The sequence below is a fragment of the Balaenoptera physalus genome, assembly GCF_965194825.1.
Source record: "Balaenoptera physalus genome assembly, chromosome: 20".
NCBI classification, from domain to species: Eukaryota; Metazoa; Chordata; class Mammalia; order Artiodactyla; family Balaenopteridae; genus Balaenoptera; species Balaenoptera physalus.
Window position 1 is genome coordinate 44,042,882 of NC_138901.1, and position 27,805 is coordinate 44,070,686.

The 27,805-nt window shown below is 38.0% G+C and overlaps 1 protein-coding gene and 1 long non-coding RNA gene across 6 annotated transcripts in view; one reads left to right on the top strand and one right to left on the bottom strand.

Moving 5' to 3' along the window:
* The window catches only part of LOC309649784, a 30,647-nt gene extending 26,429 nt beyond the window's left edge, over positions 1-4,218 (bottom strand). For all 4 annotated transcript variants that reach the window (XR_014257284.1, XR_014257285.1, XR_014257286.1 and 1 more), the window contains exon 1: positions 3,317-4,218. This is a non-coding gene — a long non-coding RNA (uncharacterized lncRNA). The remainder of the gene's footprint in view (positions 1-3,316) is intronic.
* Positions 621-27,491, top strand: SLFN11 (schlafen family member 11). 2 transcript variants are annotated; one of them, XM_082439983.1, is made up of 5 exons: positions 621-2,112; positions 12,050-13,128; positions 14,049-14,177; positions 22,450-23,173; positions 23,827-27,491. In XM_082439983.1, the coding sequence occupies exons 2-5, from the start codon at positions 12,051-12,053 to the stop codon at positions 24,608-24,610; spliced, it is 2,715 nt and encodes a 904-aa protein (XP_082296109.1). In that variant the 5' UTR covers positions 621-2,112; position 12,050; the 3' UTR covers positions 24,611-27,491. The 2 variants fall into 2 exon arrangements, with proteins under 2 accessions (XP_082296109.1, XP_082296108.1); XM_082439982.1 differs by lacking the exon at positions 621-2,112 and adding an exon at positions 6,736-11,819.
* Positions 27,492-27,805: the final 314 nt, after the last annotated feature.

A 27,805-nucleotide genomic window follows, 5' to 3' on the forward strand; every position in this document is an offset into this window, starting at 1 on the left:
AAAACCATATGATCATCTCAATAGATGCAGAAAAAGCTTTTGACAAAATTCAACACCCATTTATGATAAAAACTCTCCAGAAAGTGGGCATAGAGGGAACCTACCTCAACATAATAAAGGCCATATATGACAAACCCACAGCAAACATCATTCTCAATGGTGAAAAACTGAAAGCATTTCCTCTAAGATCAGGAACGAGACAAGGAACCTAGAAAAATGGTACAGATGAGCCGGTTTGCAGGGCAGAAGTTGAGACACAGATGTAGAGAATGGACATATGGACACCAAGGGGGGAAAACTGCGGTGGGGTGGGGATGGTGATGTGCTGAACTGGGCGATTGGGATTGACATGTATACACTGATGTGTATAAAATTGATGCCTAATAAGAACCTGCAGTATAAAAAAACAAACAAACAAAACAACTAATACTAAACTTTCATTGGGTTATTTGTATGGAAATATGTTAATATAAATGTTTCAGACATTACATGAAATTTCTAAAAATCTTATATTTGTATTTGTATGGAAATATGTATGGAAATATGTTAATATAAATGTTTCAGATATTAAAAAATGTACACTATTAATAATGTACTATTTATAATATAATATGTACTTCTTTGATTTTCATTTCTGATATAAACCAAGATACCTTGTAGAGAGATAAGAGAAAAATGTGAGGAAATGGCAATAAATCCAATTGTTAATTATTAAAAAAAAAAAAAAAGACATCCCCTGGACCCTGCTGAGTTTTTCTCACTGGACACGTCTCAAGTATAATTTTTTTTAAAAATGCTGTGTCTCTGGGGTAATTCGTGGGATGTATTGCTTTTTTGCAATCAGATAATTACCTGCTTTGTTTGCCGCACGTAGGCAACGTCATGAAGTGATAATGCTCGCCGTATTAGAACCAGATTTGGTACAAACTGGATTTGTGTGGCAGTCTGTAATACTAGTAATTTCTAGGACAATTCACCATGAATAGTGAGCTGAGAGATTTTAACAATGGGAGACAGGAAATATGGGAGTCCAGTAGTTTGAATCTGGCTGACCATAGAATCACCTCGGAATCTTTTTTTTTTTTTTTACAGCATGGTAGAGTTTAAGTAAGAAGCCTCTACTCATTCTTTTTTTTAATTAATTAATTAATTAATTTTTATTTTTGGCTGTGTTGGGTCTTCGTTTCTGTGCGAGGGCTTTCTCTAGTTGTGGCAAGCGGGGGCACGGGCCTCTCACTATCGCGGCCTCTGTTGTTGTGGAGCACAGACTCCAGACGCGCAGGCTTAGTAGTTGTGGCTCACGGGCCCAGTTGCTCCGCAGCATGTGGGATCTTCCCGGACCAGGGCTCGAACCCCGGTCCCCTGCATTGGCAGGCAGATTCTCAACCACTGCGCCACTAGGGAAGCCCCTCACCTGGGAATCTTAAAAATACAGATTCATTGTTTGCTGCATCGTGTCTGGGGAGAAGCCTGAGAATCTCCTTTTTTTGTTTGTTTTTTTCTCTCTTTTAAAAAAATTGTGTTTATTTTTATTTAAAAAAAATTTTAGAATCTGCATTTTTAAAAAGTGTGCTGAAAGGCTCTGATGAGCAGCCAGGATTGGGAACGAATTATTTGGCTGTAGTGTAGAACCTGATAGTTGACTTTTTTTCTTTCCTTAACTCATTTCAAAGATGGCTATCTTGATTAAACACATTGCCAGCCACCTCCCAGCAACGAGGCGGCTCTTTTGTTTTTGAGAGCTTGGTTGATTTCATAACTGACCATTTGCGTTGCTGGACTTTTTTTGTGTTTTGTCTTTTTTGGTCGCACAGCTTGTGGGATCTTAGTTCCTGACCAGGGATTGAACCCAAGCCCTTGGCAGTGAAAACACTGAGTCCCAACCACTGGAGCGCCGTGGGTCGCTGTTTTTCGGTTTTTGTTTTTTTTATTTCTTCCTGTGTTTTAAACTCCCGCCCTTATGTTTCAAGTTCACCAATAGGGAGTCCGCCAAACTCTAACCTCCCATCCTCCACCCCAGAGAAAGCGAAACCCCAGGCCAGCATGTTCTCTTTTTCTCTGTACCGGCAACCGTGCTGTGGCCCCAGGTCTGCTGCGTTATTTCCAGATCCTGTAAGTAATAACCCTTTATTTTTTTCAAAGGTTCCTGATGGTTATTGCTGAAGGGTGTCTCGCAATCATAATAAGAACCAGAAGGGCCAGTCAATTCCCTTTGGTGCACGACACCTTTTCTCAATATTAAAAATGATTGCTAAGTCCATACTGTAACAATTTTTGCAATCTATAAGGATGGCTACCCAAAAGAAACCAAAAAAGAGCTCCAGGGCACTGTGATTTGTGTAGGCTGTAGAGGGAAGCTGCAGATCAAAGTAGTAAGTAGAAGAAACTTAATCAAAACAATACTAACAGTATTAGCAGTCAAATCAATAACAGGAAACCCAGCAGTAGTTTCAACAGGATTCAACTGCAACTGTTGGGCTTATAGAGGCTACCAGAAAAATTAAGAAAGTCAACGAGATGCACTGCTTAATTACCTATCTGACTCTAGCACTGCTTTCTTTTCCTTATTGCATTAAACATTTCTCGAGTAATACAGGCATATTGTACAAAATAACAATTCCTCCTCCCCTTTCCATCTTCCTTTCATATTCCACTCCCCAGGGTGAAATCCTTAATAATAGTTTGACGTGTATCCAAACAGGTTTTTCCGTAGCATTGTTCTCCAAGAAGTTTAAAGTTTCAAGCCAGAACTAACTTGCTTTTCACCTACTTATTAAAAGGACAAATTTCTATTGATAGACAGGCAATATTCAGCTTCCCCCACCTCCCACTTGAGGCTGGAAAGGCAGCCACTAAGAGGCAAGTGCCTTCTAATTAGTTTTCTGAGAAACTGAAACCTGAAAGACAGGAGCACGTTTACCTTTGGTTTCAGGAAACCAAAAATTTAAAAAGGCGGGAAAATTCTCGTTTCCTTTCTTAAGGAAATAAAAATTTCTCCTGGGCTTGCTTTTTGTTAAGCTGCGGACACCGGAACAGGTCAGGACTCAGGTGTTTTCTCTTCAGCACCCAGACCCTAAGGAATCTTCTAATTCCCAAGGTAGGCAGAGACTACCTGGAGAGACCTGAGCCATGCCTGTTCAACAGAAAAGATGGGCTGAAAAAACGACCACAGAACCCTAAAATAAAAATCCACCCTGCGGCTAGAGACCCTTCCAGATATATCTACTTTAGGCAAGAGAGGCTGAGGTGGACCTGTTGTGCCCACATTTTTCTTAAGTGAAATAGACAGGAGAACTGGCCCTTAGATGGGACTCACCTTCTAGCTGAGGCCAGGGATGCAGGATTCCAGCCAGACAACCTGACAGAGGTCTGAGACAGTGCTGTAGAGAGTTATAAGGTAGACTGATCAACGAACTATCTGGTAACAAACTTTCAGATGAGACAAGGAGGAGCTAGGGTCTTGGCGGGAAGGGGTGACTGTCAGGATTTTTTGTCAGGTACCCAATTGGTTGATCTCTACGGAAAGGGTTTTCTTGTTTTTCATAATGTATACACTTTCATTTTCAGAAAAAAAATTTAAAATATATTGACCCGGAAGCTCTGACCTAGTTGGATTTTCCAGGTTATTTTTTGCAAGTGTGTCAAAAATTCATTGTTATTTTGTTTACCAACATTTATTAAAGCACTGGAAAGTAACTTGCCCAACTTTATTTTTTATTTATTTATTTTTTAATAGAAAGTTCTCTAAGTCTTTTTATTATTATTACTGAGATATAACTGACATGTAACACTGTATTACTTTAAGGTATACAGCACAATGATTGATATATGTATATATTGCAAAGTGATTACTACAAAAAGTTTAGTTAACATCTGTGACCACACATAGGTACATTTTTTTCTTATGATGAGAACTTTTAAGATATACTCTTTCAGCAACTTTCAAATATACAGTAAAGTATTCTTAACTGTAGTCACCATGCTGTGCATTATATCCCAGGACTTATTTATAACTGGAAGTTTGTACCTTTTGACCACCTTAACACATTTCACCCTCCCTCCCCTCACTTCTGGCAACCACCGATCTGTTCTATGAGTTCAGTTTATTGTCATTTTTTAAGATTCCACATATAAGTAAGATCATACAGCATTTGTCTTTCTGTCTGACTTATTTCACTTAGCATAATACCCTCAAGGTCCATCCATGTTGTCACAAACGGCAATATTTCCTTCCTTTTATGGTTGAGTAATATTCCATCATATATACACACCACATTTTCTTTATCTACTCATGGACAGTTAGGTTGTTTCCACATCTTGGCTATTGTGAATAAACTTTTTTTTAAAAAATTTTTATTGGAGTATAGTTGCTTTACAATAGTGTATTAGTTTATACTGTACAGCAACTTCCCAACTTTAACAAGTTGCTTTTTCTAATCTTTTTGGAGATAGGGCACAAATGAATGTAAAATTATGAATAATTCAGCAAGTGGATGGTTGAGAAATATTTACCACTCTATAATAGGAAAAAAATCATCTGTGATAATAGATACGTATTTTACTAGACACAGGCAACACCTACAGATATTCTGGGTATTTTCTAGACATCAATTGCCATACTCATTTTTACAACATAAATATGCTTTTATTACTGCAGCCATAGATGTAAGATGATTTTTTAGACCCAAATTAAATGAGGACAAACTACTAGAGACTATACTTAACAGCATTGATGTGGGGAAAAGAAATAAGGCAGAGGAGGTCATCTAATCCTGAGCAGGTCATAACTTCTCTGGTTTGAGTCTTCATCTTTGAAATACAAGATAGCATAATGCCTGGGGCAGACAGAGCCAGGTCTGAGGTTGTGGGTCTTCTCTGTCCAGGGTCTGATTCTTTGAATGTTTGTGGATTGCAATTTTCTCAGCCCAGGGGGCTCATAACACTTCCCCATTCCATTCTTCCCCTTGGGCTCACACGCAGAGGCTCTGCTTCCCTTCTTAGACTATTATTTCCCACCCTGCGTGCTCAAGAAACCCGCCGGGTTGGGGGCCGGGAAGCGGGAAAAATGAAACCAAAGCGCCAGCTGGAGGAGGTGCAGGGCGCAGGCGCAGAGCCGAAGGGCAGGAGTGCGGAAGTGCGAGCAGTGAGCGCGGGAGAGAAGGTCTCGTGTGTGCGACTTGAGCGCGGGAGAGCGGGACTCTGTGTGTGTGTGAGATGTTACCTTAAGACTCTAAGATTATACACTAATATGTATAAAATAGATAACTAATGAGAACCTGCTGTATAGCACAGGGAACTCTACATAGTGCTCTGTGGAGACCTAAATGAAAAGGAAATCCAAAAAAGACGGGATGTATGTATACATATGGCTGATTCACTTCGCTTTACGGTAGAAACTAACACAACATTGTGAAACAACTATACGCCAAGTAAAAAATAAATAAATAAAAATCCAAGAATTTCGTGAAGAAAAAAGACTCCAAGATTAAAGACTCAGGGGTGTGTGTGTGTGTGTATGTGTGTGTGATGTTGCCTTAAAACTAAGATTAAAATACCTCCCTGCTACTCTTCTTAAATAGTGCTTCTCTATACCTTCTTGCTACTCATCTTAAATAATGCTTCTCTAGAATACTTTGTAAATATATATTACCAAACAAATGTTTGTAGTTATTGAGATAATTTTGACTTTCTATTAATGTTCCTGTGACTTTTTTATTAATTAATGGTTTTTCTTGTATTGTCTAATCTTGTATTCTGGGCTAAACCCAGTTTGGGTCTGTGTGTGTGTGTGTGTGTGTTTAATAATAGCAATAATAATAAACTTAAATAAGCACAAAGAACAAATCTAAAAAACTCTTCTTTTGTTATCCCCAATTTTTGTTACTTCATTACCTCAAATTGACAACTGCTGGCATCTTGCCATAGTTACTTTAAGCTTTTAAAAAATTCAATAACTAAAATATTATAGATAAATTTGAGGGTCTCTTTGCCTTCTATTTCCAGTTTCATTTTTCTCTCCTTTTCTCAGAAGCAACCAACATTCTGAGTTTACTGTATATCTTTTACACTATTTTTAACACACTGTTTTACACACACACACATCCAGGAATAATATGTAATATTGCTGTGTGCATTTTTAGCTTATTTAAATTGTTTACTTTTATATGTATATTTCTGCAACTTGGTTTTTTAACTCTACATTTTGTTTCTGATACCTATGTCATTGTGTGTGTGTTTTCGTTTATTCTCTTCAAGTGGCTCACAATATTCCTTTCAGTAAACATTACCACGATTCATTTCCTTATTTCATTATTGATGGACAGTTAGGCTATTTCCAAAACTTGGTGTTACAAACAGTGCTAAAATGACTGTTCTTGTCTCCTTGCACACATTGTTTACCTATTCACCTGTTGAAAAACATCTCGGTTGCTTCCGAATTTTGGTAGTCGTGAGCAAAGCTACTATAAACATTCATGTGCAGGTTTTTGTGGACATAGATATTCAACTCTTGGGTAAATACCAAGGAACACAATTGCCAGATCATATGGTAACAATATGTTTAATTTTGTAAGAAGCAACTAAACTGTCTTCCAAAGTGACTGTACCATTTTTCATTCCCACCAGCAATGAATGAGAGTTCCTGTTGCTCCACATCCTCATCAACTTTTGGTGTTGTGTTTTGGATTTTAGCCATTTTAATAGGTATGCTGTGGTAGCTCATTGTTGTTTTAATTTGCAATTCCCCAGTGACATATGATGTGGACATCTTTTCACATACTCCTTTGCCATCTGTGTATCTTCTTTTTTTTTTTCTGGCCGCGAGTATGGCTTGCAGGATCTTAGTTCCCCAACCAGGGATCGAACCCAGGCCCATAGCAGTGAAAGCGAGGATTCCTAACCACTGGACGACCAGGGGACTCTCCCATCTGTATATCTTCTTTGGTGAGGTGTCTGTTCAGATATTTTACCCATTTAAAAAATTGGGTTGTGTGTTTTATTGTTGAGTTTTAAGAGTTCTTTGTATATTTTGGATACCAATCCTTTATTAGATATATGTTTTAAAGAAATTTTCTCCCAGCCTGTGACATACCTTATCATTTTCTTCAATGTCTTTTGCAGAGCAGAAGTTTATAATTTTAATGAAGTCCAACGTATCAGTTCTTTTCATGAATCATGCTTTTGGAGTTGTATCTAAAAAGTCACTAATTACCAAACCTAAGGTCACCTAGATTGCCTCCTATGTCATCTTCTAGAAGTTTTATGGGTTTGCATTTTACATTTGGGTCTGTTATCCATTTGAGTTAATTTTTGTCAAAGGTATAGGTCTGTATCTAGATTCATAGTTCTGCATGTAGATGTCCATTTTTTTCTGCACCATTTGTTGACAGGACTCTCCTTTATCCATTGAATTGCCTTTTCCCCTTTGTCAAAGATCAGTTGAATATATTTGTGTGAGTCTATTTCTGGACTCTCTTATCTGTTCCACTGATCTGTTTCATCAACATCACACTGTCTTTATCACTACAACTTTATAGTAAGTCTTGAAGTTGGTTTTGTCAGTCTTCTGATTTTGTTCTTTCAATATTGTGTTGGCTATTCTGGGTCTTTTGCCTTTCCATGTAAACCTTAGAATCAGTTTGTTGATAGTCACAAAATAATTGCTGGGATTTTGATTTGAATTGCACTGAGTCTATTGATCAAATTGGGAAGAACTGATTTCTTGACAATATTGAATCTTCTTATCCATTCACATGGACTATCTCTTCATTTCTTTAGCTCTCCTTTGATTTCCTTCAATAGAGTTTTGTCATTTTCCTCATATAGAACTTGTATATGTCTTATTAGATTTATACGTAAGTATGTCATTTCTTTTGTTGTTGTTGTTCTAATGTAAGTGACATTATGTTTTAAATTTCAAATTCCAGTTGTTCATTGCTGGTATATAAAAAAGCAATTGACTTTCATATACTAATCATGTATTCTGCAACCTTGCTATAATTGCTAATTAATTCCAAGGGTTTTTTTGGTTTTTCTGTGGTTTTTTTTGGTTGATTCTTTGGAATTGTCTACAGGGATAATCATGTCATCTGTGACTGCAGACAGCTGTACTTTTCCCTTCCCAGTCTGTAAACCTCTTATTTCCTTTTCTTGTCTTAATGCATTAACTAGGACTTCCAGTACTATGTTGAATAAGAGTGGTGAGAGGGGATATGCTTGCCTTGTTCCTGATCTTAGTGGGAAAGTATCTAGTTTCTCACCGTTAAGTGTGATGTTAGCTATAGATCTTTTAAATAAATGTTCTTTATCAAGTTGAGGAAGTTTCCCTCTATTCCTAGTTTGCTGAATTTTAGAGTTCTTTATATATTCTAGATTTGGGATATTTGTCAGGTATGTGATTTGCAAATATATTCTCCCAGTCTGTAGCTTGTCTTTTCATTTCCTTAACAGGAGGTTTCACAAGGCAAAAGTTTTAAATTTTTGATGAAGTCCAGTTTAATGATTGTTTTTCTTTTACAGATTGTGCTTTGGGTATCCTCTAAGAGCTATTTATCAAGCCCTAGGTCCTGAAGAGTTTCCCCTATCTAACCCTTTTGTTTGTGCAGAGTTCTTTTTAAATAATAAAAATGCTAGGACCTTGGGATTAACATACATACACTACTATATATAAAATAGATAATCAACCAGGACCTACTGTATAGCACAGGGAACTCTGCTCAGTATTCTGTAATAAACTATATGGGAAAAGAATCTGAAAAAGAGTGAATATATGTATATGTATAACTGAATCACTTTGCTGTACACCTGAAACTAACACAACATTGTTAATCAACTATACTCCAATAAAATTTAAAATAAATAAATAAATAATAAAGATGCTAGTGGCTTGTCTAAAAACAAAAACCAAATAAGCAAAAAGCAAAACAAACAAAAACAAAACTCTCAATCTTGTTAATTAATCAAATAATTGCTTTTTAATTTTCCAACTTCCTTCTGCCCTTCCATCTATTATTCCTGTTCTTTTGTGTTCCTCTGCGATCTGGTTCTTTTTCTAAGTTCTTTCAATGTTGATGCAAGTCACTCTGTTTAAATTTTTCTCTCTTACCAATATAGGGATTAGGGCTATGGATTTTTCTCCGCATATTGTTTAAGCCATATCATGGTAATCTGATGCACCCTAAACCCCGTACATCTCCAGCAGTCAGATTCTTTGTGTCTCTCACAGCAGTTAGTGTGCCCATGGTGAATGCTCATTGAATGTTTCCTGTGCTAAAAAGTTAATAAATGAAATGCTTCGATGGCATGCTTCAGTATATAATCAAGCAAGAGAGAAAAATGACTGTAGGTTGCAACACAACGCTAAGAGTTTTAAGAGCCCTCTCCTCACTATGGTACTGTTGAGTTTTATTGATTTGCTCAATCACTCCCAAATACAAGTATTTTTTTCCACTGATCCTTCTTTTTCCCCATTTCTCAGATCCACCTTCTGCCCTGGCCATCTTTGTTTTCCACCCTATCCACCTAAGAATGCATAATCCAAAAGTTCAACCATTTTCTTACTAATAATCTAAATTCATATGCCCTACTCACCTTTAAAAATTTTTTGGAGGCAAAAGTTTTCTTTTTTATGTCATGAATAATTTCAAACTTACAGAAAAATATAGAGAGCAATATAATGAACACCAATATGTCCACCACCCAGTTAATAGATGAAGTCAATTTTAAAACTTCTTATTATGGAAACTTTTCAAATATGCACAAAAATAGAAGGAGAGAATAGGAGAGTGAATCTCCATTTATCAATCACCCACCTTCAATAATCATTGATCTTTTGCCAATAAGTGGTACCACTAACCACCCAGTTGCCCAAGCCAAAACCCACTTACTAAATTTTAATCCTTTCTCCTGATCTCTATTTGTTCAATACAGAGTCATGTTAATTTTATTTTCTAAATGTCTCTCAGATATACTCACATCTCTTCATTCCCATGGCCCCTACTGTGGCCCAGGCTACCTTCATCTCTCACCCGGATTACTGCAAAACCCTCCCTACTGGTTTGCTCCTCTCTAACTAGTTCTCCACCTGTAATTAATAATGTGCCCCCCCCCTTAATAATTTATCATGCAAAAAAATTAACTTTTTTGGTGTGCAGCTCTATGAGTTTTAACACATGAATGGATTCATATAATTACAACCACAATCAGGAAACAGAACAGTTTCATCACCCCAACAAACTCCTTTGTGTTATCCCTTTGTAGTCACACCCTTCCGTCCCCATAACCCTTGGCAACCATGGATCTGTTCTTCATCATTAATGTGTCTTTTAAAATGTCTAGGGACTTCCCTGGTGGTCCAGTGGTAGAGAATCTGCCTTCCAATGCAGGTGACGCGGGTTCGATCCCTGGTCAGGGAACTAAGATCCCACATGCTGCTGGGCAACTGAGCCCGCGTGCCGTTACTGAGCTTGCGTGCCTCAGTGAGAGAGCCCACGTGCCAAAAACTACAGAGACCACACACTCTGGACCACGTGCGCCGTGACCAGAGAGAGAAAACCTGCGTGCCACAACTAGAGAGAGGCCCATGTGCCACAACAAAGAGCCCATGCCACAGCAAAAGATCCTGCATGCCACAACTAAAGACCCAAGGCAGCCAAATAAATAAATAAATAAAATAATAAAATGTCTATGTGTTCATGTCACTCCCTTCCTTAAAATCCTTCTTTGGCTTTCCACTGTTGTAAGCAGCAGCCCTTTTCTAACTTTCAAGTCTCCTCTTTCACCACTTCCCATCTCCCATCTTCTGTCACTCTTTTTTTTTTTTTAGCTCAGTGTAAACTTTTTTTAAACATTTATTTTATTGAAGTATAGTTGATTTACAATGTTGTGTTAATTTCTACTGTACAGCAAAGTGATTCAGTTATACATATATATATATATATATATATACATTCTTTTTCATGTTCTTTTCCATTATGGTTTATCACAGGATATTGAATATAGTTCCCTGTGCTATACAGTAGGACCTTGTTGTTTACCCATTACATACATAATAGTTTGCATCTACTAATCCCAAACTCCCAATCCATCCCCCCAGCCCCTCCCCGGCAACCACAATTCTGTTCTCTATGTCTGTGAGTTGGTTTCTGTTTTGTAGGTAAGTTCATTTGTGTCATATTTTAGATTCCACATATAAGTGATATCATACAGTATTTGTCCTTCTCTGTCTGACTTACCTCACTTAGTATGATAATCTCTAGGTCCACCCATGTTGCTGCAAATGGCATTATTTCATTCTGTTTTATGGCTGAGTAGTACTCCATTGAATATGTGTACCACATCTTCTTTACCCATTCATCTGTCGATGGACATTTAGGTTGATTCCGTATCTCGGCTATTGTAAATAGTGCTGCAATGAACATTGGGGTGCACGTATATTTTCAAATTATAGTTTTCTCCAGATATATGCCCAGGAGTGGGATTGCAGGATCATATGGCAACTCTATTTTTAGTTTTTTGAAGAACCTCCATACTGTTCTCCATAGTGGCTGCACCAATTCACATTCCCACCAACAGTGTAGGTCCTCTGTCACTATTAAGGTCTGGCCAGACTGAACATCTCTCTACCACTCCAATCCACTATTCCCTTTGATGATTTCAGGCCTTCCTACATACTTTTCACTCTGATTGTAATGCAATAACTCCTCCTAACCTCAGATTCCTTCACATGGCTAATTCAGATCTTAGTTTAAATGCCCTTTCCTCCAGGAATGCTTCCCTGTTCATATTCGGTTGATTGTTGCTGTTTGGTGCTTCCTTTCAGGGTATGTATCACACATTACTGCAATTACTCTATTCAATGTTTCTGTCCAGACTGTAAGCTCTGAGAGTCAGGGCTATGCTCATTTTTTATTTACCACTTAATTTCCAGCCCCCAGCACTTAGCAAGAACTCAATAAATATTTTAAAATATATTTAAAAATGCACTTTTGTGTACTATGCAATCTACTTCTTCATCAACATGAGATATGTATTTTAATGGTTTCAATTGCAGAATGAACATGGAGGAACATCATTCATCTTTGGTGGTAGAATCATCTTACCCAGACTTGGTCATCAATGTAGGAAAAGTAACTCTTGGTGAAAGAAACAGAAAGAAGCTGCAGAAAATTCAGAGAGAGCAAGAGAAGGCAAAAGTTTTAAAAGCTGCATGTGCTTTATTAAACTCAGGAGGAGGAGTGATTCAGCTGGAAATGGCAAACAACGATGAGCATCCTGTGGAGATGGGACTGGATTTAGAAGAGTCTTTGAGAACACTTATTCTGTCTTCAAATTTGCAGGCTTTCTTCAAGACTAAGCAACAAGGGAGGTGTTATTACATTTTTGTTAAGTCTTGGAGCAGTGACACTTTCCCTGAAGACAGTTCCTTTACGCCCCGCATTTGCAGCCTGAGTTCATCGTTATGCCGTAGATCTGGCACTTCTGTGCTTCCCATGGATTCAAGAGAGGCATTCAGGTTCCTGAAAACCAAGAAAATAAATGCAAAAATCTTGGGGAAAGAACCTTTGGGGAAAAAACCTTTTGGTAAAGTTGTCAAGGTTATACATCAAGACCTCCGTAACTCGAATCCTACTTACCAAGTTTTCCAAAAAGACCAGCTTGAATACGGTGAAATCGTGCCTTTTCCCGAGTCTCAATTCATGGAGTTTAAGCAGTTCTCTACAAAAAACATTCAAGAATATGTGAAAAACATAATTCCAAGGTACATCCCTGCATTTGCAAACACTGAAGGAGGCTATCTTTGTATTGGAGTGGATGATGGGAGTAAGAAAGTTCTGGGATGTGCTAAAGAAAAGGTTGACCGTGATTCTTTGAAAAAGAAAATAGAAAATACAATATACAAATTACCTTGTGTCCATTTTTGCCAGTCTCAATGCCAGATAGATTTCACAGTCAAAATCTTGGATGTGTTAGCTGAGGGAGAGCTATATGGCTATGCTTGTGTGATCGGAGTGAAGCCATTCTGTGGTGCACTTTTCTCAGAAGCTCCCTGTTCCTGGATGGTGAAGGACAAGGATATTTGCAAACTGGCAACTCAGGAATGGGTAGGCATGGTGATGGACACAGATCCAGGTAAGATGGAGAAAACTCCCTCCCTGTCCTTTCTACCTCTTTGGAACCTGTATATTAAACAGGTTTCCCTCTGTTTCCTATGACTTTGAACTTCTCACACACACTAAATTCTGTGTTTTTTGAATCTTCAAGTATCCTACTTTCCATACATGAGAAAATTGTGTTGGGTGATGAGAAGCCCAAATGAAGTATCTTATAAAAGGCAATTTCCCACATCAGATGAAAAGAAAATTGTCTGGGGATGATTGCCTTGCAGTGGTGTATTGGAACTGGCTCTTACTGGCTCGAGAGCCATTTGTTAACTTTTCAGGAATGTTTTGAGCCAGTTGTTAAACAGTCATTGCTAAAAATTAAGTTTTATAAATTTACAGTTCAATAAATTGTATTTAAAACAAATTTAATAAATACATAACCTAATGATTTACTACATTTTAAGATTATCTATACGCGTGAGGTTATTTACATCTACTGTATCTGTATGATGGAAATACTATAAAATGGTGTGTTACGGTGCATGTCTTCCCAACTCTGCATTTAGTGACATCATATTGGTAGCTTAAAATTGTCCATGGTGGGAATATTTACACCACAGATATATGCATAGATAGGTGTACTAAAAGAATGTGCTATGTACTATAAAAGAAATTCAAACAAAACGATATCCAGAAACAGAGGGTGGAGACATATTGAATGGGAAACACATTCAAACTTCCAAATAACATCTCTTTTATGATGGATTTGGCAACTTTCATATGCAATGAAGGCACTTGTCCATACAGGGTGAATGGGGTGTTATCTTGCCATTATGTCTCAAGTCATACCTAGACAGTCATATAATACACCCACTCATAAGGTCTTTTTCAGTGGTAAAGAGATGAACTAACATGTCAGAATAACATGAATTTCCCTTCTTTGTTAAGATTCTACATGGTTGTGCAAAGACTTTGAATCTCAGCTGAGTCTGTCTAGCGGGCCTCCTCTTAGCAGACCAGTGTACTCCAAGAAAGGCCTGGAACATAAGAAGGATCTCCAGCGACTTTTATTTCCAGGTAGTAACTATGGTTTGCCTACTTGACACCAGCCAGTTTCTATGTTAGGATAAGGGGAGATAAACTGTTATGTTTGTTACTTAAGGTCCTGAAAGTACGCTCTGCAAAACCTATGTGTGCAAGGTGGTAATGCTACAAGCATATTGATGATAAGTAGTTTAGAAATGAACCCTCACTGACCTCATTAGCTGAGGCAATACCACATACAGAATCGAGGAACATTGCTGCCCTTAAAGACCTTTCGGTCTTGTAGTTCTCAAATAGGACTGATCATCACTATTTCTGGTTACTTTAAAAAGTACAGATACCTGCTTCCCCACTCCAGACATCATAAATTAGAATACCTGAAGATAGCACCTTATAATGTGTATTTTCTCAAGCTACTCACAGGATTCTGACACTCATCCATATTGGAAACTCTTTATCTAGTTGAACAAGAGGCATACATTGCACTAGGAGCAAACAATTGCCCTCCTCTGCCGAATTTTCCAGAGGAGTGCAGGAAAAATACGAAACAAGAATATGAAACAAGAATAAAGTTTTATACGAAACAAGAATAAAATTTTATATCAAGATGGAACATAAAACAAATAAAATGAAGATCAATTACAACATCCATGAACATGTTTTGGGCTTAGGAGAAAGAGTCGTGTAAAAGCGCGAAATCACGTTTCGGAACCAAGGACAGTGCCTGTCCTCTGCTCTCATCCCTCGCTCCCACCATGACAGGCTTTAGCTATGAGTCCATTGTTGTCCTCTTTCTACACTTCTGGAGAGGAAGAACCACTTGATCAACTCTATGAAGTAAATCAGTGGCTTATCTGGCACTAGAATCTGATGCATAAACGTCCTATATATGTGTAAATGTCTATTGAGGACCATAAGTTAATAAATAATGACTGTTCAATTTAAGATTTTATTTTTCACCTTACCTAACTGAGGTCTTTGCATTCGCTTGCATATCAAATTTATATTTTAAAAACTGTCCACAATAAACAGTATTAGATCCAAGAGTAAACGTAAACATTGGTAATTATTCTCTAAACTCAGTAAACTCTGTTTTAGTAGAGCTTATTATCATGGAATAAATTATATCTAAAAACAAAATACTGGGCTTTATCCTCATAGAGTGATAACCTATTATTCTGGTATAAAAAAATTAATTTTCCAGGAATTGTACCAAACATTTGAGGAATAGACACTTCCAACACTATTTAAACTTTTCCAGAGCCATAGAAAAAGAATGAAAATTCCCAGGTTATTTTTAAAATGGGAGTAACAGTAATTGCAAAACTTGACAGAGATAGCATAAAAAAGAAAAATTCAGACTAATCTTACTTGTGAATGAAGACGCAAAGAGAGAACTCTAAGAATGAAAGGATGGATGAACATTAAGAGAGTTATTACTATAATCCATCATTTCTATACATTTATGCAGAAAAATTTTATGATTGTCTTCTAATATACTGAAAAAGTTTTGAAAAACATTAATATAGATTTTGATTTTTAAAAGACTCCATAAAATACGAACCCATACTTTAAAGATGTTTTAAATTATTTTTTTTAACATTTTTTTTATTCAAAGTCACAAAAATTATAATCATCCTCATCAGTTCACTCAGTCCCATGTAATTAATTTTTTTTATCTTGATCTTTTGTTAGTACTTTTATGAATTCATCATGAAAATGCTTATTCATTCAGTTCAGCAGTATAGTCAGTTACCAGAAACCTGTACTTGTCAGAGTTTTTTCCATGAATTCCTTGAAGATGAAACCCTTTTATAGGAACATTTTTGCAAAAGCATCAGAGTACACCCAGAACTGTCTGTAAATGACAAAAGACTTTAAAATGACCATGGTTAATGATTTGATGAAAGTTCATAATAATGCAATTGACAAGGAAATTTAGTTATTTCTGAGATACACATTTTAAAGTAATAACTAGAATTATGACTTATAACATTATAACAGAACATATAAGATTTTTAGGAATTTCATGTAATGTCTGAAACATTTATATTAACATATTTCCATACAAATAACCCAAAGAAAGTTTAGTACTAGTTTTTTGTTTTTTGTTTTTTTTAATTTTTAATTTAATTTTATTTTTTTATACAGCAGGTTCTTATTAGTCATCAATTTTATACACATCAGTGTATACATGTCAATCCCAATCGCCCAATTCAGCACACCACCATCCCCACCCCCCCACAGCTTTCCCCCCTTGGTGTCCATACGTTTGTTCTCTACATCTGTGTCTCAACTTCTGCCCTGCAAACCGGTTCATCTGTACCATTTTTCTAGGTTCCACATACATGCGTTAATATACAATATTCGTTTTTCTCTTTCTGACTTACTTCACTCTGTATGACAGTCTCTAGATCCATTCACATCTCAACAAATGACTCAATTTCATTCCTTTTTATGGCTGAGTAATATTCTATTGTATATATGTACCACAACTTCTTTATCCATTCGTCTGTCGATGGGCATTTAGGTTGCTTCCATGACCTGGCTATTGTAAATAGTGCTGCAGTGAACATCGGGGTGCATGTGTCTTTTTGAATTATGGTTTTCTCTGGGTATATGCCCAGTAGTGGGATTGCTGGGTCATATGGTAATTCTATTTTTAGTTTTTTAAGGAACCTCCATACTGTTCTCCATAGTGGCTGTATCAATTTACATTCCCACCAACAGTGCAAGAGGGTTCCCTTTTCTCCACACCCTCTCCAGCATTTGTTGTTTGTAGATTTTCTGATGATTTCCATTCTAACTGGTGTGAGGTGATACCTCATTGTAGTTTTCATTTGCATTTCTCTAATAATTAGTGATGTTGAGCATCTTTTCATGTGCTTCTTGGCCATCTGTATGTCTTCTTTGGAGAAATGTCTATTTAGCTCTTCTGCCCATTTTTGGATTGGGTTGTTTGTTTCTTTAATATTGAGCTGCATGAGCTATTTTTATATTTTGGAGATTAATCCTTTGTCCGTTGATTCATTTGCAAATATTTTCTCCCATTCTGAGGGTTGTCTTTTCGTCTTGTTTATGGTTTCCTTTGCTGTGCAAAAGCTTTGAAGTTTCATTAGGTCCCATTTGTTTATTTTTGTTTTTATTTCCATTACTCTAGGAGGTGGATCAAAAAAGATCTTGCTGTGATTTATGTCAAAGAGTGTTCTTCCAATGTTTTCCTCTAAGAGTTTTATAGTGTCCGGTCTTACATTTAGGCCCACCTCCTAAAGATTTAGTTTTTAAATTAAATTTTATTTTTTTAATAAATTTATTTTATTTATTTCTTTTTGGCTGCGTTGGGTCTTTGTTGCTGCGCACAGGCTTTCTGTAGTTGTGGCGAGCGGGGGCTACTCTTCATTGCGGTGCGCAGGGTTCTCATGGCGGTGGTTTCTCTTGTTGCGGAGCAAGGGCGCTAGGTGTGTGGGCTTCAGTAGTTGTGGCACACGGGCTCAGTAGTTGTGGCAACTAAGCATGGGCTTAGTTGCTCCACGGCATGTGGGATCTTCCCGGACCAGGGCTTGAACTCATGTGCCCTGCATTGGCAGGCGGATTCTTAACCACTGTGCCACCAAGGAAGCCCTAGATACTTCTTTAACATTATACTTATACCTATATATCTATATCTATCAATATCCCCGAAAGACCATTATGTTAATTGGGAGATATTAGAGGCATTCTATTAAATTTGGGAACAAAACCATCATCGCACTGCTACAACTTTTGTGCAATATTAATTAGCCAATGCAATTAGATAAGAGAAAGAAATTAGAGGGATAAAAATTGAAGAAGATAGGACTATATTCAAGAGAGCCTAATGAAAAACACTATAAACAATAAAAGAATTCAGATTGAATATAAATAATTTTATTAATAGAATTATATGAAGCATATGTCAAAATTAATATGCAAAATTCATTATCCTGCTGTAACAAACAAATCAAAGAAAATACCCAATTTTCTATAGCAACAAAAATTTAAAATATCTAAGATAAACTGATCTGAGAAAAATTTTTAAACAATATTGAAGGACACAGAAGAAGGATAAAATGGAAACACATGTCATGTTCTTGAAAGGAAGAAAGCTGTCAGTTTTCTCTAAGTTATTTTATAAACTTAATGAGATATCAATAAAAAAAACCCAAGAGATTAACTTAATCTAAACAGTCTTATCCTAAAGTTCCAGTGGAAAAATAAACAAGCAAGAAGAGCCAGGAAATAAAAACCTGAAAAAGAAGAGCAAAAAGAAGGGCTATCCAGATATTAAATCATTATAAAGCCTCAAATAAAAATAGAGTTCTATTGGCATATAATTAGATCAAGGGTACAGGATAGAAGGTCCAGGAATAGTTGCAAACACATCAGAATTTAGTTCGTGATGGAATTGGCCTCTCAAGTGGAGAAGAAAAGATGTTTCAATAAAGAGATACTGGGAAAACTGGGTGGCAATTTATTTTAAAAAAGATGGATTCACGCTTTATGACATACCAACATAAGCTCTAAATCGATCAAGAATTTAAAAAAAATTAAAGCCATAAGTGTTCTAGAAGAAGACATTTGTAAACGCCTTTATACTTTTGGCATGAGGATTAGAAAAGTCAAGATTCAAAATCCACAAGCCGTGAAAGTAGACTGATATATATGATTACATTAAAAGATAAGCATTGTGCATGGCTAAAGCAACTAAGTAGAAAACCAAAGGTCCATTGACCAGCTAGGAAAAATATTTGCAACTCATATTACAAACAAAGGGCCAATGTCTCTAATATATCAATATAAACAGCTTCCAAAAGTTGATAAGGATAAAGGACAACTTAAAAGAAAAATCAACGGGGCTTCCCTGGTGGTGCAATGGTTAAGAATCCGCCTGCCAATGCAGGGGACAGGGGTTCGATCCCTGGCCGGGGAAGGTGCCACATGCCGCGGAGCAACTAAGCCTGTGCGCTACTGAGATCACGTGCCACAACTACTGAAGCCCGCTCGCCTAGAGCCCATGCTCTGCAACAAGAGAATCCATCGCAATGAGAAGCCCGCGCACCACCATGAAGAGTAGCCCCCGCTCGCCACAACTAGAGAAAGCCCGCGCACAGTAACGAAGACCCAACACAGCCAAAAATAGAAACAATTAAAAATTAATTAAAAAGAAAAATCAACAAAATCAGTTCAGAGCAAATAAAATTCAAATGGCTTTCAAACATTTGAAAATATGCTTAATATTAATCAAAATAAGAGACTTGCAAATTAAAACAAGCTATCATTTTTATCTATTGGATTGTGAAAAATAAAAAAATCTGACATCTTTTATATGCTGTGCTATGGGGAAACAAGCCTTCTCGTACATTACTGGCAGGAGTGCATATTGGTACAACTCCATTGGAGGACAACTTGGTAATATCTATCAGAATTACAAATGCATTTACCCTTTTACCCAGTAATCCCACTGCTGGGACTTTATTCTTTATATATACCTGCATGCATACAAAATATACAAGGTTACTCATTGTAATATTCTCATAATAGCAAAAGGTTGGGGGGAAACACTCAAGAACCCATCAACAGGGACATATGTCACATCCATAAGATGGCCTGTTAGACAACTGTGGGAAAAAATAAGCAAGTTCTTTATGTACTGATATGGAAAGATCTGGACAGTTTGCTACCTATTGTGTAAGAAAGGGGGAAATATTTGCTTGTATTTGCACAAAGAAGTTTTGGAAGACTAGCTGAGAAACTGAAAAAAAAAAAGGGTCTGTGTTAGAGGAGTAGGATGGGCTTGGGAAGGGAGGAAATGGAGTGAATAGAAAGAGGAATGTTTTGGTATTTGGACTATGGGACTGTATTGCCTAATTAAAACCATTTTTTGAAGCAAATTTTCATTTTCAGAGACCGCTATCATTAGATTCTGAGCTCTCACAGTGGTAACTAATCAGTTCGGTTTTGGTTTTGCAACTGGACTCCAAATACTAAAAATAGGGATGTCCTCATTACATTAATTATTACTATTGATTGACAATAGTTTAGCTTCAGATTAAACACTGTAAATCTTTCTTTTGAAAAAACTGCAATGACTGTCTGAAAAAGAAATTTTGTCTATACCTGGAGTGATGGGTTCTAGAGAAAGTCAGGGGTTAGAGTAGTAGATCAGATCCAACCAACCCCCAGCGACCTTCATCCCGATGTCCTAAACTGTTAGGAGTCCTCACCTGATTTCCTGTAGTTGGAAAACCATCAGTCTGGACACTTCAGTGCTCTGTTTTTAAAGATTTCCCTAGATCACCTACTGTATAGCACAGGGAACTCTGCTCAATATGCTGTAATCTAAATGGGAAAAGATTTCGAAAAAGAATAGATACATGTATATGTATAACTGAATCACTTTGCCGTACACCTGAAACTAACACCACATTATTAATCAACTATACTCCAATATAAAATATTTTTTTAAAAACCACATACACACACACAAAAAAAGATTTCCCTAGATCCATGAAGAGATTAGTGCCTAGTATGGATACAAAGTTCTGTGGGAACTCTGAGGAGAGAACAGACATGGGAGTTCTAGAAGAAATGAGAGGAATCTATCAGGTGACAAAAGTAGAAGAGGGCATTCAAGTCTCAGGGCACACCTACACAAAGGCACAGAGGCCCCAAGTCACATGGAGAGTGGTAACTACTCTGGTGCACGTGGAGTGGTGGACATTTATTGACACCTAGTCTGGCCCCTATAATTGGTTAAGTGCCATGTGGAATATCAAAGAAATGAAAGGGACACTTCTTGTCTTCACATAATTTCCTTAGGAAGCATGTCGCATTATATAATTAAAGAAAAATAAGACCTATTTGACGATGAGGCAAAACATATTTGCTATGAACATCAAATGCTTTAGTGACATTGTCCGTTTAGCAGGCAGGGGTAGTCTGTGTGGCTTGCAAGGCCACAGTAGAGACAACAGAGGGTCTGGTGTCTGAGACAGCACTGGGTCCAGACGCTGGCTCTGCCATTTCCCAGTGGTGTGACCATAGGCAAGGCACTTGACCGGTTTGAGTTCCCATTTACTCATATGAAAAAGAGAACAGTAAGTATATCTGCCTTGCAGAATTGTGAGAACCATAGATGTGTGCAAACTCCCTGGTATAAATGATGTGTCTTCTTATTTTATACTTTTTTGTTTTATACTTCCTTGGGTTTCTAAAGCTGCATTTTAAACATATCCTTATATTACCCTATTCCATCCATCCCAAGATGCATGTTTCCCCAGCCTTTTAACATCTCCAAAATCTGAATGTGTCTCATAATAGAGTCCATCTCCTACTCACCATCATCCAGGTTGCAGGCAAAATCAAGTTGTGCAAACACCTGGTACAAGTGTGAGAACACCACCACAAGGAACAATAAACAACTACCAATGAAATATGGGTAATTTCACTGGAAATTAACCCTACAGATCCAGATTCTGGTGTGTGATCTGACACCACCACAACAGGATGACAACAATCTCTTCATTTTTTCCCTCCCTTTGGAACAAATGATCATTGACATAAGTTTAAAACCCTACAGTGCAAGTTTATTCTCATGTCACAACATTGTTCCTTGCTCCTTCATGACAAAGGCTAGACTCTTGTGATAGATGCATTATTACATAGATGTGTAAGTGAGTGATGCTTCAGGAGAGTTATCTCAGGGTCTAATCTTAGGATCTCCCAGTGGAGGGCTGCACAGAGGTCCCTCCTAGTAAAGTTTTCATAGCTCCATCTTCTCCACAGATATTTAATGAGCACCTTCTTCCTGGGAGGGCTCTTCCTACCTCCATCAGTGGGGACTGTTAAGGGACATTTTGAGATTCAGGTGCTTTAAGAGTAGGAAGGGAAAGAGAACTAACATTTCTCAAGCAGCTACAACGAGCAGATACCTTTATGCTATTTCATTTATTCCTCACCGTAAGAGATGTGCTATTTTTGTAAATGTGGATTTTTGTTTGTTTTACAGATGAGGGAACAGAGTCTTAGAGAGGTTAAGGAATTTTCCAAGGTCATAAACGTAATAAGCACATAGGCTTAGATGAAGTGTGCCAGACTTTTCAAGGCTTCTTTTCCTTCACTGTAATATAATAATATTGGCAAAAGAATGTATACAAAAATAAGTAACATCATAATTAATAAAATTAATTATAATTAAGTATAAGTATAGTAATTTTGATTAATTACAATTAATCATTAAAATAAGTGTGATTTTTGCCACTAAATTTATAATTGTTTCCATATCTAGTGCTACCAGGACATCTGAAATATATTCCCGAATCCCTCTGGAAGGAGCTGTCTTCACAGAATGAAGGTTTGGAGGAATTAATAAATAGGCAAATACATTCATTCTCCCAGGGAATTTTAATCCTTTCTAGAAGCTGGGCTGTGGACCTGAACTTGGAAGAGAAGCAAGCAGTCATCTGTGATGCTCTGCTGATAGCATGGGACAGTCCCCCCATTCTCTACACCATTCTCAGGGAGCAGGATGCAGATGAGCAGTCCTATTGCACCAGCACCGCCTTCACTCTGAAGCAGAAGCTGGTGAACATGGGGGGCTACTCTGGAAATCTGTGTGTCATTTCCAAGGTCCTCCACCTGCGTCCTGAGAGCAATGCAGAGTCCTCAGAGGGTGCGGCATCCCCGATTGATTACCCTAGGTCCTATTACTTTGCAAACACTCAGCAAATGGAAGCGTTGCTGCAGTCCCTCGTGATTGTCTTGCTTGGCTTCAGATCTTTCTTGAGTGACCAGCTTGGCTGTGAGGTTTTGAATCTGCTCACAGCCAAGCAGTATGAGATCTTCTCAAAAAACCTCCGCAAGAACAAAGAGTTGTTTATCCATGGCTTACCTGGCTCAGGGAAGACAATCATCGCCATGAAGATCATGGAGAAGATCAGGAATATGTTTCACTGTGAGGCAAATGAAATTCTCTACATTTGTGAGAACCAGCCTCTGAGGAAATTTATCAGGTAAGCAGTTGGATCTTCTGTTTTTTTTTGGCCGCGCCCCACGGCTTATGGGGATTGAACCCAGGGCCACGGCATAGAAAGCACCCAGTCCTAACCACTGGACAGCCAGGGAAGTCCCAAGCAGTTGGATCTTACTGTCAGCAAATGAGGTGCAGTCTAAATTCCCTCCGAATCACCTTGTTCCTTTTTAAAATTATAATTATTTTTAATTTTTTTTTCAATTAATTTATTTTTGGCTGCACTGGGTCTTCATTGCTGCACACAGGCTTTCTCTAGTTGCGGCCAGTGGGGGCTACTCTTCGTTGAGGTGCTCGGGCTTCTCCTTGCTGTGGCTTCTCTTGTTGCAGCGCTCGGGCTCTAGGGTGCCCAGGCTTCAGTAGTTGCAGCACGCAGGCTTAGTAGTTGTGGCGCACGGGCTTAGTTGCTCCGTGGCATGTGGGATCTTCCTGGACCAGTGATCGAACCCATGTCCCCTGTATTGGCAGGTGGATTCTTAACCACTGCGCCACCAGGGAAATCCGTGAATCGCCTTGTTCCTTGAGAGTAAGATGGTAAAATGATTGTAACAACAGTATCGTGTTCATAGGAGTATGATAATTTTCCTCCTTTATTGACTCAGAGAAAACCTGAATGTGTCTTTTTAATTTTTACAGTGACAAAAAAATCTGCCATGCAGTGACCCGGAAAACCTTCATGAAAGATGACTTTCAAAAGATTCAACACATCATCATCGATGAAGCTCAGAATTTCCGCAGTGAAGATGGGGACTGGTATGGCAAGGCGAAAACCATCACTCAGAGAGACAAGGATTGCCCAGGAATTCTCTGGATCTTTCTAGACTACTTTCAGACCAACCACGTGGAGTGCAGCGGCCTCCCTGCTCTCTCAGCCCAGTATCCAAGGGAAGAGCTCACCAGAGTGGTCCGCAACGCATATCAAATAGCCAAATACTTACAACGTGTATTGCAGGAGGTCAGAACAAATCCTCCACCTAACATCCCCCCTGGGTCTCTGCAGATGCTTCTTGAAGCTGATTGGGCTCAGGGTGTTCAGGGAACCTTAAATATTAAGGACAACTTGACTCTGAATAATATAGTGACACATGTGGCAGACACTTGCAAGCTTCTCTTTGAAAGGGGCTATTCTCCCAGGGATGTCGCTGTGCTTGTTAGCACCACAAAAGATGTGGAGTGTTACAAGCAGGAGCTCTTGAGAGTGATGAGGAAGATAAAGGTAGTGCGCTTCACCGATGCAAGTGACATGTCAGGTGATCACATTGTGTTGGACAGTGTCCGAAGATTCTCTGGCCTGGAAAGGAACATTGTGTTTGGGATCCATCCAGAGACAGTTGAGCCAGCTCTCTTACACAACATTCTTGTCTGTCTGGCATCCAGAGCAAATCAACAGCTACATATTCTGTGGCTCCGTGATGTTTAGGAAGAATTCCAAACCAAAACAAGATGAAGCGATTACTATGTAAATGTCCATAGGTGACAATCTGCTTGGTATTGGGATAAACTTTTCTTTTCTGTTCATAGGTCAGCTAGAGATTTGGGCAGAGCTGACACACAGAATTTGGAACTTTCCCTCTCTGGCTGTCTCCTTTCAGGGATTCCTCCCCTACCCCCTTTCAGCAGCTATTGTCCCAAACTCTGTCCCCGATTCTTCCAGCCAGAATGATAGTGGTTTTCTGAAGGAGCTTTAACCACCCTGCACAGCACAGACTATGACCCACCCTGCGGTTAAAAACCATAAAAACAATACACTCGTCCTGTGGCCATTCTTTCTTCTAAGTCTGGACCTCCACAGTGCAATTTTTTGTTTTTTAAAATTTGTCCAGGGTTTATATTTATCTGCAGAAGGGTGGCCTAGTAGAAACTACCTTGGCCATACCAGAAGCAGAATTTTTGGTTCCTGAATTCTTGACATTTCTCTTTGCTATATTGATCCAGGACTTGGGTGATTCCCAAGATAATTCAAACTGTGACCAAGTGGGCCTTAACAATTTTGACAGAACAGAGAGCACTGATACAATTATTTAATCCTTTAAAACTGTAATCTCCATTTTTTTTTTTTTGCCCTCAGAATAACCCAGATCAAGCTTTAATTGTGATAGTAAGCATTAATTGTCACTTTACTGAGAAATTATAGGCCATTAGAAAACAAAAATAAAGCCGTTTTCTCTGGCTTTCAGTGAGAGATAGCATTAGGAACCAAAATCTGGTTCTAAAGATACACATAGGCCATTAAGTAAACAGAGCTAGGAAAGATACAGTCTTTACAGATCAACTTCTCAACTCAGCTCTACGTATTGTTCTATAACATATCCACCTAAATTTTAAGTCAAGTACATTCTTGAACTGTATTTTTCCACTTTACTTTTATATTTTGGTGGGCTACAGTTATGGACTGAATGTTTGTGTCCCCCCGAAATTCATAGGTTGAAGCCCTAACGTTTAGTGTGGCTGTTTTTGTAGATTTGTAAGGAAGTAGTTACAGCTAAATGAAGTCATAGGATGGGGCCTTGATCTCATAGGATTAGAGTCCTTATGAGAAGAGACACCCAAGAGCTCTCTCTGTCCCTCTCTCTGTGCACACATAAACAAAAGGTCATGTGAGCACAGAGAGAGATGGCGGCCACCTCCAAGCCAAGAGAAGAAGCCTCAGAATGAAATTAATCCTACTAACACCATGATTTTGGACTTCCCAGCATCTAGAACTATGTGAAATATATTTCTGTTGCTTAAGCCACCCTGTCTGTGGTATTCTGTTATTGCAGCCTGAGCAGACTAATATAGTCACAGAATTATTCTTTGAACTAAAACACATCATTGTTATCACTTAATAATGCTAATACAATGACTTATTTTTCTGTTTATACAAAACATTTAAAAAATGTTTCTAATCTAAAAAATAACAATAAAATATTTGTATAACTAATGGAAATTTAAACATTACATAATATTCCACATATTAGTAATCCTAGTCTACTGATTTCCTCCATATTACAAGTTGTGAATTTTTCTGCCTGTCTTTCTCCTATCTGTGTTTACTCATGGAATTCCAGCCTCTTGCCTTGAAACCGTAGGCTCTTCTAACTTCAGCAAAATAAAATATATCAGCAAAATAAGGAAAAAAAATGTTCTTTCTTTCTGACTACATTAAATCAGATACAACTCTGCACCAAACAGTTATCCTTGTAAATGTTGTTTCTAATAAATTGGTTTTGTAAGATCCCTGGACTTGAGTTGCAATGTCTGTGAAAGTAATTCTTTAGAAGTCTAATTCTGGAGCGAAGACTGCCACCATGTCCTGCCGCCGTCCACCGCACAGGGTGGGGTGTTGCTCCAGGACCTTGCTTCAGACGTGTAAGCTCCCACATCCATTAAACCATTGATGTGTCTGTTGCTGACCCTGGGCTCTTTCTTCAGTCTTGAAGCTGGACAAGCACAGGCATTGTAGGCCTGCGGGGAGCAGCCCATAATTGGTGGAGCCAGCCAGGAGACCGAGGAAACTCCCATGAGCGCCAGGATGTCGGAAAATACAGGATGGGGAATGGAAAGTTGCAGGGGCCGTCCACCAGCGTGTGGGGCCCGAAAGTTGCAGGGGTGATCCTGAGGTGGCTGTCCTTGCTGAATGGGGGCTCCCAAGAGATCTGGAGAATAATGGCCTCCAACGGCTCTGCTATTGAATCAAATGAGCATATTGTATCAAATGAGCTAAGCTATCTTTCTAGAAGGAATTGGTATTTCTCTTGTGCCTTTGAGATATAAATGATCTACCTGGGCTCTCTGGAACTTTAATCTTATGTGATCTCTAAGAGTAAAGGAGAAAAAATAGCTTTTAGGTAAACTCTATAGAAATAATTATGTTTTGGGAATGTCTATTTAAAGTAGTCTCTCTAGATTTTGGTAACTTGAAAATAAAGTTGAAAGAAGAGAATTCATGGGTCATTTCAAATAGGATAAAATATTAATTGCTGGGCGACTCTAAGTTAATCTACCTTTGCCTGCTTAGGAGAGGAAGACTCAAGCATTAAGTTTTCCAGTCAGGAAGTGCACAAATACTTGCTTCTTGGTTTTTGCCAGAGATTAAGGTTTTCAAGGGTTAAGGTTATAATCAGTCATAATTCCTGTAACCAAGTTTCTTTATTGATTACATTGTGGTCAGGTGTTTAACTGTGCCTTTTAAGTCTTTTGTCATTTGTAGACAGTTATTGTTGTACTCTAATGTTTTGGCAAAAATGCTTCATCTTCAAGAAGATTCATACCATTGTAAAGCAATTATACTCCAATAAAGATGTTTAAAAAAAAAAGAAGATTCATAGGAAGGACTTTTTGACCATAACAGGTCTTTGATAAATTTCAGATCATACTGCTGAACTGGGTAAGAACTTAAAGAATCCTAATGGAAGATTTAATGGCTTCATAAAAAGTTAACAGAAAGATTGGTTACTGAGTGAACTGGTGAGTATGGTTATAATGTTTATGGGTTTTGTCTGGAATGTTACTGGTTTTGATCTGTGTTTTGCAGATATGGGGAAGCCCTTCCCCTCAAGTTGGTTATGATTTATAGCAATTTGGTAAACTACACCTGTGGGTAAAATTCAAGCATTTTTTCTTTTCTCTCTCT

Coding starts and splice junctions, on each gene's coding strand:
- SLFN11 (XM_082439983.1), top strand. CDS start 12,051: ATGAACATGGAGGAACATCATTCATCTTTGGTGGTAGAATCATCTTAC. Junction 14,178..22,449: donor CCAGCGACTTTTATTTCCAG/GTAGTAACTATG, acceptor TTCCATATCTAG/TGCTACCAGGACATCTGAAA. Junction 23,174..23,826: donor CCTCTGAGGAAATTTATCAG/GTAAGCAGTTGG, acceptor TAATTTTTACAG/TGACAAAAAAATCTGCCATG.